Here is a 13,714-nt window from a genome sequence, read left to right as displayed (position 1 = left end):
TTTTTTTTTTTTAATTTTTTTTTTTTTTTTTTTTTTTTTTGTATTCTGGATTGAAATCAGGGGCACCTGAACACTGAGCCACATTCCCAGCCCTATTTTGTATTTTATTTAGAGACAGCATCTCACTGAGTTCCTTAGCACCTCACCTTCTTCCTGTGTCCATATTCTACCTGCTATAGTTATGGCTATAGTTATAGTTGCTGAGGTTGGCTTTGAACTCTCGATCCTCCTGTCTCAACTTCCTGAGCTGCTGAGATTATAGGTGTGCACCACCATACCCAGCTAAACTGAAAATAATTTTGATAAACATTTACATTAGAAAGAATTAAGATCAAGTTAAAAATTATGAAATGGCATTGTATTTAGTGTTGAAATAATAAAACCACCGATTATAATAATTTGTTAGATTCACAAATTATATAACCCTTGAAATAGGCAGAAGTTCTGAAGAATGAATAACTAAAACCGCTGACTTCATGTATATTTTACATGCCTTTTTATTGTTAACTTATTAATTTGTTTTTTCTAAGAACTCTTTTGATTAAGTTCAGGAGTTTTGTTATTATTGCTTATTACTTTTTTGTTTTATTATGTATTTTATAGTTGATTGTAATATATCCTTGTCAGGGGTCAATGGTGAAAAGAACAATAACAGAAACAATAATTATTATCTACTGGCAATTGAACACTTGCTATGTTTCACATATTTTGTTGGGTGCTGAGGCTAGAGAGAAATTCAAGTTTATACAATTCTGCTCAACCAGGCTAGAATTTCAGTCTATGTCTGACTCTAAAGGGCTTGCCTTAATGCTCTATAGTATTCTGACATTTCCTGATTTATGACACTTTAAAAACACTTCTAAGTATTATTCAGATACTGGCAATCATGAAATGTTAATTTGATATGTCTCCCAAGTAATCCTGATAATAGTGGTCACTATTATTACCAGGCAAGATGGAGCACTGATCATTCTACAGTAAGTTATCATAAAAATTAGGTGCTAATAATTCCAGCTATGATGATAAGTAGAGTGGTGGAATGAACAGGTTTTGAACACCAGTTGTTTCCAAATCTAGGTTTTTAGCTTGTGTACATCACTTCAAAATATGATGCTTTGCACTTATTCACTACAAATTCTCAATTTTTTTTCTGTCTATTCACAACTTCTTATGCCTTTTGCATTTTTGGAAGACCTTCTTTGTTATTTATTCTTATTATTATAAAAATAAATAACACATGATATGGCAAAGAAACATTGCATTGAAAATGTTTTAGTGTAACATAAAATAGAAATATAGGATTCATTCTAATTTTAGTATCCAATTCATGTTGACAGTATTTTGGTGGACCAACTTTCTAAAAGTTTAAAATACTTTATACTTTTAGGGTTATTTGTATTGTACATAATCTCTGGAAAGTAAGGAAATTTACATGTTGTGATGTAAATTGTTATCTAAAACTACATTAAAATTGAAAATATTTAATTTTTGAAAATCATGATTACTTCTATTGCTTATCAGTCTCCCAGAGTTTTTCTTGAGGCACAAATTGATCTTTCTTTATTCTGTTTTTTTTTGTCTCAAAAACTAATTTATTATTTTGTCAGCTATCCCCTGGTCTCCATGCTGGATCTACTCTGATTCCAATGAATAGCATTTCTCTGCCGCAAGGAGAAGATGATTATGGGTATCAGTGTTTGGAGGGTAAAGATTGTGCCAGCTTCTTCTGCTGCTTTGAAGACTGCAGAACAGGATCTTGGAGGGAAGGAAGGATCCACATACGCATTGCGAAAATTGACTCCTACTCTCGAATATTTTTCCCAACAGCTTTCGCACTATTCAATCTGGTTTACTGGGTTGGTTATCTTTACTTATAAATTCCATTCCTGAACAAAAATTCATAAGACATCTGGCTAAATCTGATGTAATCTGTTGTACTTCAGGAATAAGAGGGTCAAACTTAAAATGGGGAGAATCCAATGGTTAAAATCTGAATAGTATTATAACTATTTTAAGGCTTTCATAGGTAAATAAAATAACTACTTTTAAATTCATTTACATAAATTTACAGAAAATTCATTAGTTGTCAGATCCAGTATGTTAAAATATTAGTATATATATTATTAATTTATTAGTATTAAATCTTGTTAGGATTTTGAAAGCTTCATAAGTTATGTGATACATATTTTAAAGATGAAATAAATTTAGTATGTATTTTGTTTAAATATAACTATCATTGTATTGGGAGACTAATGCCTAATGTTTAATAACTATTTTGTCTAGAAACATTGCTTACTTGATTTTTTTTTCTTGATTTTTATTTATCTGCACTGTTTGGGATGCAGTTTGTTAAAACAAATTTGTAATTTCTTTAAATTTATTTCCAAGATTTTTCATTCCCCAGAAGACACTGTTTTATTATTTTTTTAAAGTTATTTGTTGTGAATTGACAACTTGTAGTTGCATAAATTTTTGGAGTGAAAAATGTTATCATTATCTATGAATACAATCTGAAATAATTAAATCAAAAGCTAGTTGGCAATTACAGGTGACTTATGAAATAGCCAGTATGTATCTGTCATTTAATCCAGTCCATTTCCTGATTCAATATTAAACAAAACTCTGGCTACATTTAGTCTGAGGATCTATAAAATTAGATGGACATAGTCGCATTAGTTTTTTCATAAGCAAGGTGAAAAAAATTCAGGAAACATGTTACACTTATCCATTTTATTTTCTGCCTAATAATATTTATGAAGCATGAAGATGTTAACACTGAAATGCTAAAATCTGCTCACATTACAATTCAATGCAAAAGGAAAAGATAATTGTTTTCTTTAGGTGCTAGAAGAGTGTTACAGTCCCTGAGTTAAGAAGCATTAGGGAAGAGAGGTTACATGTATTCTTAATGGTTAAAAGTTATTTAGAAAATTAGATTTCAAGTCATATTGAGGGTATGATCTTAAATACGTAGTATTAACATTTATTAGACCATACTTATCTGGGAAACAGTTTAAGGCCTGTGTCACATATTGCCTCTTCCACCTCCCGGATTCTGGTCCAGTTTCACAACTACATTATAAATTTTCTAGAAAATGGGGCAAGCCTCAAAATCATGTTAAAGGTGGAGCTTTTCAGACGCATCCTGAATGAACTTGAGTGTGGGAGCTCTTTAAATTTCTACAGAAAACAGTAGAAAAAGTGCCAATAAAGTCTCACTATATGAAAAGACTATCAATACTTGCCAACTGTCTCTAGTTAAGAAGGGAATTAAAGTTAGGCTCCAATGATCATATTCCAGTAAGTCATTTAGCATATCAATTTCTTATACAAGCTCCATATTCATTCACCAAAACCTGATTCTGGAGAATCACCACAGTCAGCCAGAAGATAAACTTTAAAAAGTGTTCCCATTGCCAAGAGCAAGATTAGAGTGAAGAGTTTTATGATTGAGTCCTTAAAAGAGTAGAAAATCAAAGGGAATATTTTCCCCAGAAGTCTCACTAAATATAAAGTTTTGATGTCACCTTCATATTTGACAGTTGAGATTTTAATGTGAGTTTCCTCTCCTACTTGGTCAGTGAGTGGGGTTCTGGCATGGTTATACTTGTTTTTGGAACATATAGGATTTTTTACCTGGCTAAATCTGATTTTTTTTTCACTTTGCTTACAAACCTCTGAGAAAAGAAGCAGGAATTAAACAGTAATGACAAATATCCACTGAGACTGCCTTTTTTTAAAAAATGGAAAGCCAATTAAACTTTGACTGTGTATATATTCATTTGTAGATTATTCATGCATTCAGGTTTATAACATCGAGTACTGGTGGATATTCTAACTTGCACATTCATTTCTGGATAAATGAAAAATAAAGTATCCATGAAGAAATAAAGTACTTCATTAAATTTTTTATGGCTAGTTCACATGTTTTAAGCTATAGCCTGCTCATTATCATGGGGCAGTTTTGACTTTGGGGCTCTTTCAATTGTATCTGAGCATGACTACATTTTAAAATACATAAAATGCTTGATATAAACAGCCTGGATTTTCTCATTGGTGTTTTATTAACTAGACTTCAAATATTGACAGTATTTAAAAGTGAAAATAAAACTGATGAAAATATAAAAGTTGATTTTCTATTTATATTTCTTGTATATACCATAAAAATAAGCCCATTGTTTTCAAAGCTGCTATTATTTTGAGCAGTTTTTATTTAAATATTCAGATCAGAAAGAGAGGTATACAAACTGATTATTTCTAAAAATTAGCATGAAAAGGTCAAAGTACATTTAGACTCTTTTTACAAGAAATCAAAAAGAACTTATTTTCAAATGGGAGGCGATATAATCCTTCTTCCTTTTTTCTTTAAAGTATTAATTTTACCATTTTGGGAAATATGTTTTAAAAAGCTTTCTCTTTTTCTAGGTGAGTTATGTCTAAATTTACTGGGACTTGTGTACCCTGGACGGAAAAAAAAAATTTTAACACTCATACCAAAACAGTGGATATAACAGATGAGAAAGATAACTGAAGCAGAAGGATTTAGTAGAATCATTTTTTTAAAAAAATGTTAATTCATGTAGATGTATCCTCTAAATATATGTCCAAGACGCAAAACTTCTGAAAGAGAAATGAGATTAGCACATTGTTTTTCCATTTAGATTTACAATAACATGGTAACATTTTATGTATCCTTGAACTGCATGGACAAAATTAGGCTCACTTGCAATCAATTACTACAATGTTGAGTTGTTGTTGTTGTTTTTGTTTTAATAGATAATTAGATTTCTGAGAATTCAGTAGGGAAAGGGAATATTTTCCCCAGAAGTCTCACTAAATATAAAGTTTTGATGTAAGCAAAAAAAATCAGACAATTCTTTGAATGCATTTTATGTTAAGGTAAAGATAGATATCATTATGATGTTTTTAAAGCTGATCAATTCTGAACTAAAGCCCAGTAAATATGTGTAAATAAAGAGGTGACCGTCTGGGCTTTTCACCTTAAGTGTGTTCCCATATTCAGATATCTATGTAGTCATAAAACAAGCCACATCTTTCCTTAAGAACAAGGACAAAATTGAGGACTGCTTTTTATTTTTATTTTTTTAGTTATTGATGGACAGTTATTTTTTATTTATTCATTTATATAGGGTGCTGAGAATCGAACCCAGTGCCTCACATGTTCTAAGCAAGAGCTCTTCCACTGAGCCACAACCCCAACCTGAGGACTGCTTTCTTGACAATGTCTCAAGATCAAAAAGAATGACTGGTAGTATTCTCACACCATGGGGCCCATAAATAAAAAGGTGAAATTGTCTATCAAGTCAATATATTAAGACTAAATACATTCTATACTTTGACTCTATAATAGAAAAGCTTTATGGGATGATTCGTTTGAGTAAAATTGAAACTAACACCTAGTATTTGAATAAACACAGCGAAAGAATAAATATATGCATTACAGTGATCCAAATTCTATATCAGTGCTTATTCTCAGTCTTGTAAACTTTGTTGGAGAAATAAGCCACATCCACAATCATTTCATTGGTCTCAGCACCAGGATCAAAGAGACCCAATTGATGGTTTAATGATTTATAATTTGTCCCATTTACACATATTATAAATATTACCTCTGACCAAGTATTTTTTTTAATCATTAAATTTATTCAGCTACTTAGTATCTTATTGTATGAAGGTCAGCTCTAATTGGTATTGTCTGTTAGCCATTCTTTGCCTTTTACTGCTAGGGAGGCCTTATCGTGCCACAATGAAGCTGCAAAAACCATTAATAAGTCTTTATTAAAGACATTCCAAATGGACTTTTCAAACACCATTGACCACATTGCTCTTGTAAACATAAGGTTGTCTCTGCTTTTTTTTTGTGTTTGTATTTTGGAAGTGAAGTGACCTAATTTAAATATTTATGCAGCACTTTCTATATGAAAAGTAATATTCTTTTTAATAGAAAATGTAAAGATGCACTCTCAAGAAACAGACAATCAAATAGATAAGAGGATTACTTACACAATTCAAGAAAAGGAGAATAATATTGGGAAGATTTCATGGATATATGTTTATATATGGAAATAGGTGAGGAAAACAGAGATCACAACTTTCAGGTGAGAATACAGCTTGCATAAAGAAGCAAAATTATAGAAACAAATGAAAATTTCATTTTAATTATCTAATATAGAGACACTTGAAGGTAAGACTGGAAATACAGGGCTTTTTCTATGGTGGAGAAGCAAGAATACAAACTTCAGGAGACCAGACATTAAAAATTCATCAAGAGTGCACAGAGATACTTGAATACAAAAGACCCATTATTAAATTGGAGAACTTTCATCTTATTGGTGCATGATCTTGAGAATAAGAAAAATAAGAAAGCTAATAGATTTTAGAAGTGTAGAAGCTGAGGGATGAAGATCAGTTCTCAATTCCAGAAGTTTTCAGTGGATGGGGGAGAGATCACCTTGATTAAGAAAGAAAAGTGGCAGACTTTAAGCAATGATTCATAAGCAACATTAACTATAAGACCTGGCATGTGTTTGGGGGATCCTTTCTTTAATACTTGTCTGTGTGTAAATAGACACTAAAACACTACAAAGAAATTCTACTTGTGTTACAATCTTGTTTGCTGTTAATCCTGTGATTATTTATTTTTAAGGATCTGTGTTTTTTCCTGAAGTGTAAATCATAGGTGGTCTGTCCAGATTACCATTTTAATTAAATCTGACCCTTATTGAAAGGATTTTCTCTTCAAGTAGACTATTCTGTCTTTCTAGCTGAGACACACACATACACTGTATATATATATATATATATATATATATATATATATATATACACACACATGGGCAAGGAAAGGAAGAGACGAAAAGCATAAATAGAAATAAGCCACTCTAGTGCCATACAAATCCAGGAAGTTGATTTCTGATCCTCAAACAATTTCTGAAACATTTGACTTAATAAACAAATGAATATTTATTGTTGGACAATGAAATGTCCCTGGACCTTTTGACTTTGAATAGTAAATACCGTGATAACTGGAATGTAGTCAAGCAGAAAGGAATAATGGACAGAATTTTAGGACACTATTGGCCTAAATGGAAATTTTTTCAATCTCAATAAATTGCTGTAATAATGGCTATTTGCATCCATTAAGTGTATGTAGTCACTTCACATAATAAAGTTTTACAGCTTGTGATGAAAACTGCTTTTGCTTTATTTCTGCTTCATGATTTTGAGAAGCATTTGTAAGTGTGTGGCAAAAATATTTCGATTTTTCCAAGTGTTCTGTACATTCATGATCCTAAGTACAAACTAAACTTAGTAACTTGTTGTGAAATAAAAAGTTACATGTTACCTTCTCTTAAAATGTGTCCTGTTTTCATATAGATGTCTCCCTGAGTTGTTTCAGAGGGTGTGACCATGACTTTAGCACTGAAGTTAATTTCTGATCAATGTTATTTCAGTTTTTTAATTAATGAATTAATTAAAATTTTTCCTTGATAGAGAGTTTTAAAAAGAAATTGAACCATAAGATGCTAGGCAAATATAACTAATACTTACATTTTCACTGCTCAGACCATAAATTTCTAGATTATTCCAGCAATTTGTGACTTCCTCCTAATCTGAACTGTCCAGTAATCTTACTCAGGTAAATTGATGAGAATAATATACATTAGGAAAAGCACTCAGAACATTGCAAATAACTCATGATATGAGAATGTCTGTTTTCACTTAAGAAAAAAGTTACTGAAAGAAAATTGAAAGCCAGAAAATCAGGAAAATAATTTATCTTTTTAAAAATATTTTTTAAATATATTTTTTTAATCTTCCCACTTCTCTCTTCCTTGACTCCAAAGTACAGTCTTAAAGAAAAAGTTGGTGGTCCTTTGGTAAGGTCCAAAGTAGCAGATATACTATTTGCATAAAAAGCTGTAGAATGAAGGAAATGACTTACTATTTCTTGAGTACCTGCTTGTTTCTGCAACCTTAAATGAATTAGATGTTAATTATTTAGTCTTCAAAGAAAGGAACTCTGCTTAGCAAATAGGAAAATTGAGGTTCAATATAACATGTACGTTCTCCAAGCTCATATATCTGTAAGGTAAAATCAAATTTAGGTATGTCTAGCTATAAAGAGCCTTATCTTTCAGTTATAAAGAATCACTTGAATGGCAAAGTGATTGCTCATATTCATTTCAACAGTAGATATGCAATTCTTTCACAAATGGGAAGTAGGGAACTGAAAAACCACACAGTCCATTTCATTTAAAGCAAAAATTTACTATACTACATGATTCATTAATAGCCTTTACTTATTCTTTCCAAAGTGGATTTTTATTTCACCTTTAACATATTCTAAAAGCCCTTTTAAAAGGACTCCTGATGGGCTGGGATTGTGACTCAATGGCAGAGCCCTTGCCTCACAAGTATGAGGCACTGTGTTTGATCTGCAGCACCACATCAAAATAAATAAATAAAAAATAGTGTCCATCTATAAATAAAAAAATACTTTTTTAAAAAAAGGACATCTAATATCCAATCGAAATATAAAGTGTTGGCTTTTTAGAAAAGGGATCCACAAACTATGGTCACATCAATGGTTATTGGGTAAGGGACACACCCACTATTAACATATTGATTATGGCTGCTTTTATGCTATGACATAGCCCAGTATGTGCAACAGAATCACATGACCTGTAATGCCTTAATATTGACTCTGTGACACATTACAGGAAGAATTTGGAAATATGGAGATGGTTTTAATTCAGAAAAACTTTACTATGCTAACTAAAAGGACCATATTTAAAAATATGCATTTTCTTATATATTTTAACTTTGAAAGAAAAAGGTCTTTCTTGAAGAGTTTCATGTAACGTAACAGAATTAATTGCTTTCTACTGAATTTCATACTCAATTTATTTCAAAAATATAGTAATCAAAACTATGTCTTCTTTTTTAAAATGTATGAAAAATTGTAAATCTGTCCTGTTAATGAAAATAATGGCTTTTTTTAGTATTACTTCAATGATATTTAAAGTAGATAAAGTAGGTCAGTCTAAAGATAAACACAAGATTATTTACCACTAAAATTCTTTAAAAGATAAGTGGTAAATGTAAATATTCAAATAATTTAAAAAATTTTCTCCCTTGTGATAGCAGATTTCCTCATTAAAATTGTTTGTGTCTATAATCTTGCATTTAACAACATTTTTCAGAACACCATAACCCAAGCAGTCTTTTATGAATGATTCCATTGGAATAAATATTTAATTTACCTTGCCCATTACTCATGTGCTTTCCCTCTCCATTTCAGTATGTGCATTTCAATTATTAAAATTTACATTTCAAGTAATCACAAAGAATAATTTGTTAAAAATTGCACACATGGAATAAAGTATGCAACCTTCTTTGAGTTAACATTATATAATAGATTTATTTCAGTCATGATATACCCTTCATCCACTATAAATCAAATACCTGAATATAAATTCAAGGCACTACTAAAATTTTCTTACATTAATACTCAGATTTGAATTTTGAATTTTGAATTTTTAAATTCAAATCATTGTGCTCAAATTTCATTTTTTTACTTTGTCTTTTAAAAAAATGTCTATCATAACAAAAATGTAAAATTTGAAATCCTCTCCTTATATTAATATTAATTACTAACATTAGCGTATTGTTCTTAAATATAAGCTTTTCTATATTAATGATTTCAGGTGAACATTTGCATAGTCTCTGGAATATGAAGGAACAATATCAGACATATTCCATTTAATAAAAAAAATTGTGAGCCAGAGAGCTAGGTGACCTACACATTGTGACGTATATTAAGATCAAAATTTTGCTCATACCTTGTGTTTATAATGTAAACCCAGGCTTAGGATATATTATAAAGGAATTAGAACCATCTTCATATTATGCCTGTGGCATAATCCTTCCTGTCCTCCCTTCCTTTGTCTCCTTGAGCATGAGTGAGGAACACAGGAACACAGGAAAAGTCCAACCCAAAGGAGACTTTGATGTGATTTTCATTCATGGCCCCACAAGGAGAACAATAGAACATTGAAATAGTGTAATTTGCATTTCTGTAATTGCTAGAGATGTTGAAGGTTTTTTCATATATTTGTTAGCCATTTGTATGTGTTCTACTGTGAAGTGCCTTTTCCGTTCCTTTTCCCATTAATTGGTTGAGCTATTGTTTTTTTAGTATTAAGTTTTTTGAGTTCTTCATATATCTTGGAGATTAATTCTCTATCTGAGGTGCAGGTGGCAAAGATTTTTCTCCCATCCTATAGGCTGTCTCTTCAGTTTTTGATTGTTTCTTTTGCTGTAAAGGAGCTTTTTAGTTTCACACCATCTCATTTATTGATTCTTGATTTTACTTCTTGTGCTTTCAGAGTCTTGTTGAGGAATTTGGTTCCTAAGCTGTCACAATGGAGAGTTGGGCCAACTTTTTCTTCTGGTATTCACGTATCAAAAATGAACTGACAGTATTCTCAGGTCCAGAAAATAAGTATCTTTAATACTACACGAGTAAACCATGGTTTGATTTTTAATTCAGACCACTTTTGACAGATAATGTAAAGAAGAATTTGAAGATGACACATGAAACAAATTATACTGGGGGAAAAGACATGCTTTCCTAAAAGAACTTAGAGAGGTAACGGATTCTGAGAAGAAAGAAATGAACAGGGAATACAAAATATGATGATAAGAAAAAGTAGTGATAGTCAGTGTGTACTATTTACTGGGTATTGTCATAAGAACTTCAATTATAATAACTAATTTAATCCTTACAATATCCCTAAGATATTGCTACCATTATCATCCTCAGTTTACACAGGAGGAACTGGGGCACAGAGTGGTTGATATACTTGTCCAAATTCCAGAAGAAGTGAGTCCTACAAGTGGGATTAATCCCAGGCATGTCCATCTGAGAACCTGCCCTGGTGAGCGCTCTGCAAAAATTGCCTCTCCATAGATCCAGGCTCTGCTTTCCCAGCATAAGTCCAAAAGCATTACTATGAATATATCTTGTTGTAGTCACTAACATTAGAGGAGAGGGGAAGCAAAATGTGCTCGTCCAGTATGGGATTGAAAACAGAAGACTCAAATAAGGGTTGGCAAACCAGAGAAACAAGATCATCTACCTTAATTCACAAGGCTGAAAAACCAAAAGTCACAGGCTAATGATCACAAGAATGAAGGGGAAAGAAAAAAAAAAACAGTAAACCTCCAAATGATGTACAAAACTTCATATTTTAAATTATTTTATTAATTAAAGTTACTTTTACAATGATTCAATTGAAAGCAGAATGTGTGTGGAGGGGGGCAGAATTTCCAAAAGATATTTGAACACTTGACCACCAATTTCATCACAGAATTATTCACAGTATCTAATTGGAAGCAACCCAAATGTTCAGTAAGGAATGAATGAGTAAGTAAAATGTGATAGATACATACAATTTACTATTATTCCACTTTAAGAAAGAAAGAAATCCTGGCACATGCTATGGATATGTTATGGACGCACTTTGAGGGCATCATGCTAAGTAAAACAAGTCAGTCCCCAAAAGACAAATACTATATAATTCCACTTTTATGATGGATCTAAAGTAGTCAAACTCATAAAAACAGAAAGTAGAATGGTGGTTTCCAGGAGCTCAAAAGAGTAGAAAATGATGAGTTGTTTAGTGGGTATAGAAATTATGTTTTTCTTGATGAAAAAGTTATGGATTTGTGCTTACAGCCAATGTTTAAGATGATAAAGGCACTTTACATGTTTTACTACAGTTCATAGGGGTATGTACATGTGTGTGCAATAGGAATAGTCACTATAGTTAAATAAATCACAAACCTTGTTGTAAAGCAAAAAAGAAAGGATCTTAGAAATTAAGAAGAATCAAAACAGTAACTCTCCATTATATATGACCATGAATACATTATTTAAACTTCTAAGTCTTGTTTTTTCCCCTGTAAACATTGAAACTAATACATCCTTCAGATTACTTAATAAAAATAACTTTTATGGAAACTTTTAGCATATCACAGGTGTCCTGGTTGGAAGCATCTTCTCCTAAAGTCTTAGTGAGACCAGGCTTAAGAAAGGGAGATTTCTTAAAATAATGACCTGGGATAGTAGTACAAAGCAGCTTTTGTAGCAATTGAAAAATGTGTCTCTGAAGCTCAGCTTCCACCCCAGCTCTTTTAGCAACTGTGCATGTAGCTCTAGAAAAATGATTTAGTTGTCCAAGTTACACTCATATCAACTGTAAAGCATAGATAACAATACGGCACTGTTCACACAGGATGTGCAGCAGACACTGCCAAGTATTGTCATCATGGGCCTTCACAGCCCTCTAGTCTTTCTTTGCTATGGAAGCAAAGGCAAAAAGAACAGTTGTCTCCTAAACTTTTTAATAATTTAGAGATGGCCATAAGATCCACTCTCATTAAAAAACATGTAAGAAAGTGGCTGGGAGATGTTTTCATCAAGATTTTGTTATTTTTCTTAAGAAATAAAGTAGGATGATATATGAAATCAGTTCTGAGATCTGTCAGTTTTTGGTCTTCTCTTTCTTCATTGCTGGAATTCAGACAAAAGTCCTGGAGGTACAAAAGTGGATGTATAAAATGAATATGGATTATTTACACTACTGCTGATTTGCAATATAAGCCCTAGAGGGTTTATCCCAGGATTTCTTGCCTTTATCAATTAAAAAAAAATACAACGAAAAAATCGTATTTGCTTAAAACACTGTACAGATGGATTGCAAGATTAGAGTAAGTAAACAGTGGTGATACTTAGCACAGAGACTTGCCTGCCACAAATCATTATTAACAGAGAGGGATTAGAAGATGGTGGCGAATAGAGTGCATCACCCCCATGTACCGCGTCACTGCGCAGGTGAATAACGAGTTAGAACGACCAAAAGCTATCTTGTTAGGAATTTCCAGCAAAATTGGGGTGCACCATAACCTAGAGGAAGGATTTCCATCACCGAGGACCGGTTACTGGGTCTCAATTTCGAGGGAACTGTGCGACTGGAGTTCCAGGCTGATTGATCTGCAGCCCGCCCTGCGGCTAGAGACAGCAGGGTGCCAAGAAGTGGCCAGCAACGCAGAGAGAAATGACGCTGCGGATGCTGTGGAGTCCTGCCGGCTGTGCCCTCACTGAGCTCCGGGCTGAGTTCGGGGTTTGAGATGGGGGAAGGAAGCGGTCCAGTTCTATCCCCCACACCGACAGTCCACCAAGGAAGCCAGCGGCCACCATCTTGGAGAGCTGACGACACCATCGCCAGTTTCCGACAGATTGCAGCAATAGAACAGGTGTGTGTTATTCAGCCTATCTCCCATACAGTGCATAAAATCTGTCCCCGGCTTTCCGGGGGAGGGATTATCAGAACTAGCCTGAATAGAGACGTGGGGAAAGGTAAAGGCACCTGACCTCCAACTTCCCCTCCCATCAGGAGCGAAAATGAAACCTGTCTTTCCAGCTCTGGGGGAGGGGCAAGTGGAAGAAATCAAAACAATAAGGTGCCGGTTCCCAATAGCCACCCTCCACACCCAGCAAACTGCAGGCCCAGAGTATAGTTTGAACTGCCGAGAGGCATCACACTGGAGAAGGCCTGGCTAGCAAGAGAATCCAGGGGACAAGAGGCCAGGAATAAACCTAAGCTAACAGGTTTTTGAGAGACAC

The 13,714-nt window shown here is 33.0% G+C and overlaps 1 protein-coding gene across 1 annotated transcript in view; it reads left to right on the top strand.

Annotated features, from left to right (window-relative positions):
• The window catches only part of Gabrg1 (gamma-aminobutyric acid type A receptor subunit gamma1), a 79,469-nt gene extending 72,096 nt beyond the window's left edge, over window positions 1-7,373 (top strand). The window contains exon 9 of the mRNA XM_015481804.2: window positions 1,608-7,373. Coding sequence (XP_015337290.1) covers window positions 1,608-1,877 — 270 coding nt within the window. The 3' untranslated portion in view covers window positions 1,878-7,373. The remainder of the gene's footprint in view (window positions 1-1,607) is intronic.
• Window positions 7,374-13,714: the final 6,341 nt, after the last annotated feature.

Source organism: Marmota marmota, unplaced genomic scaffold, assembly GCF_001458135.2.
Source record: "Marmota marmota marmota unplaced genomic scaffold, marMar, whole genome shotgun sequence".
Lineage (NCBI taxonomy): Eukaryota > Metazoa > Chordata > Mammalia > Rodentia > Sciuridae > Marmota > Marmota marmota.
Note: the sequence above shows the minus strand (reverse complement) of the source record. Positions and strands in the feature narration are given on the sequence as shown.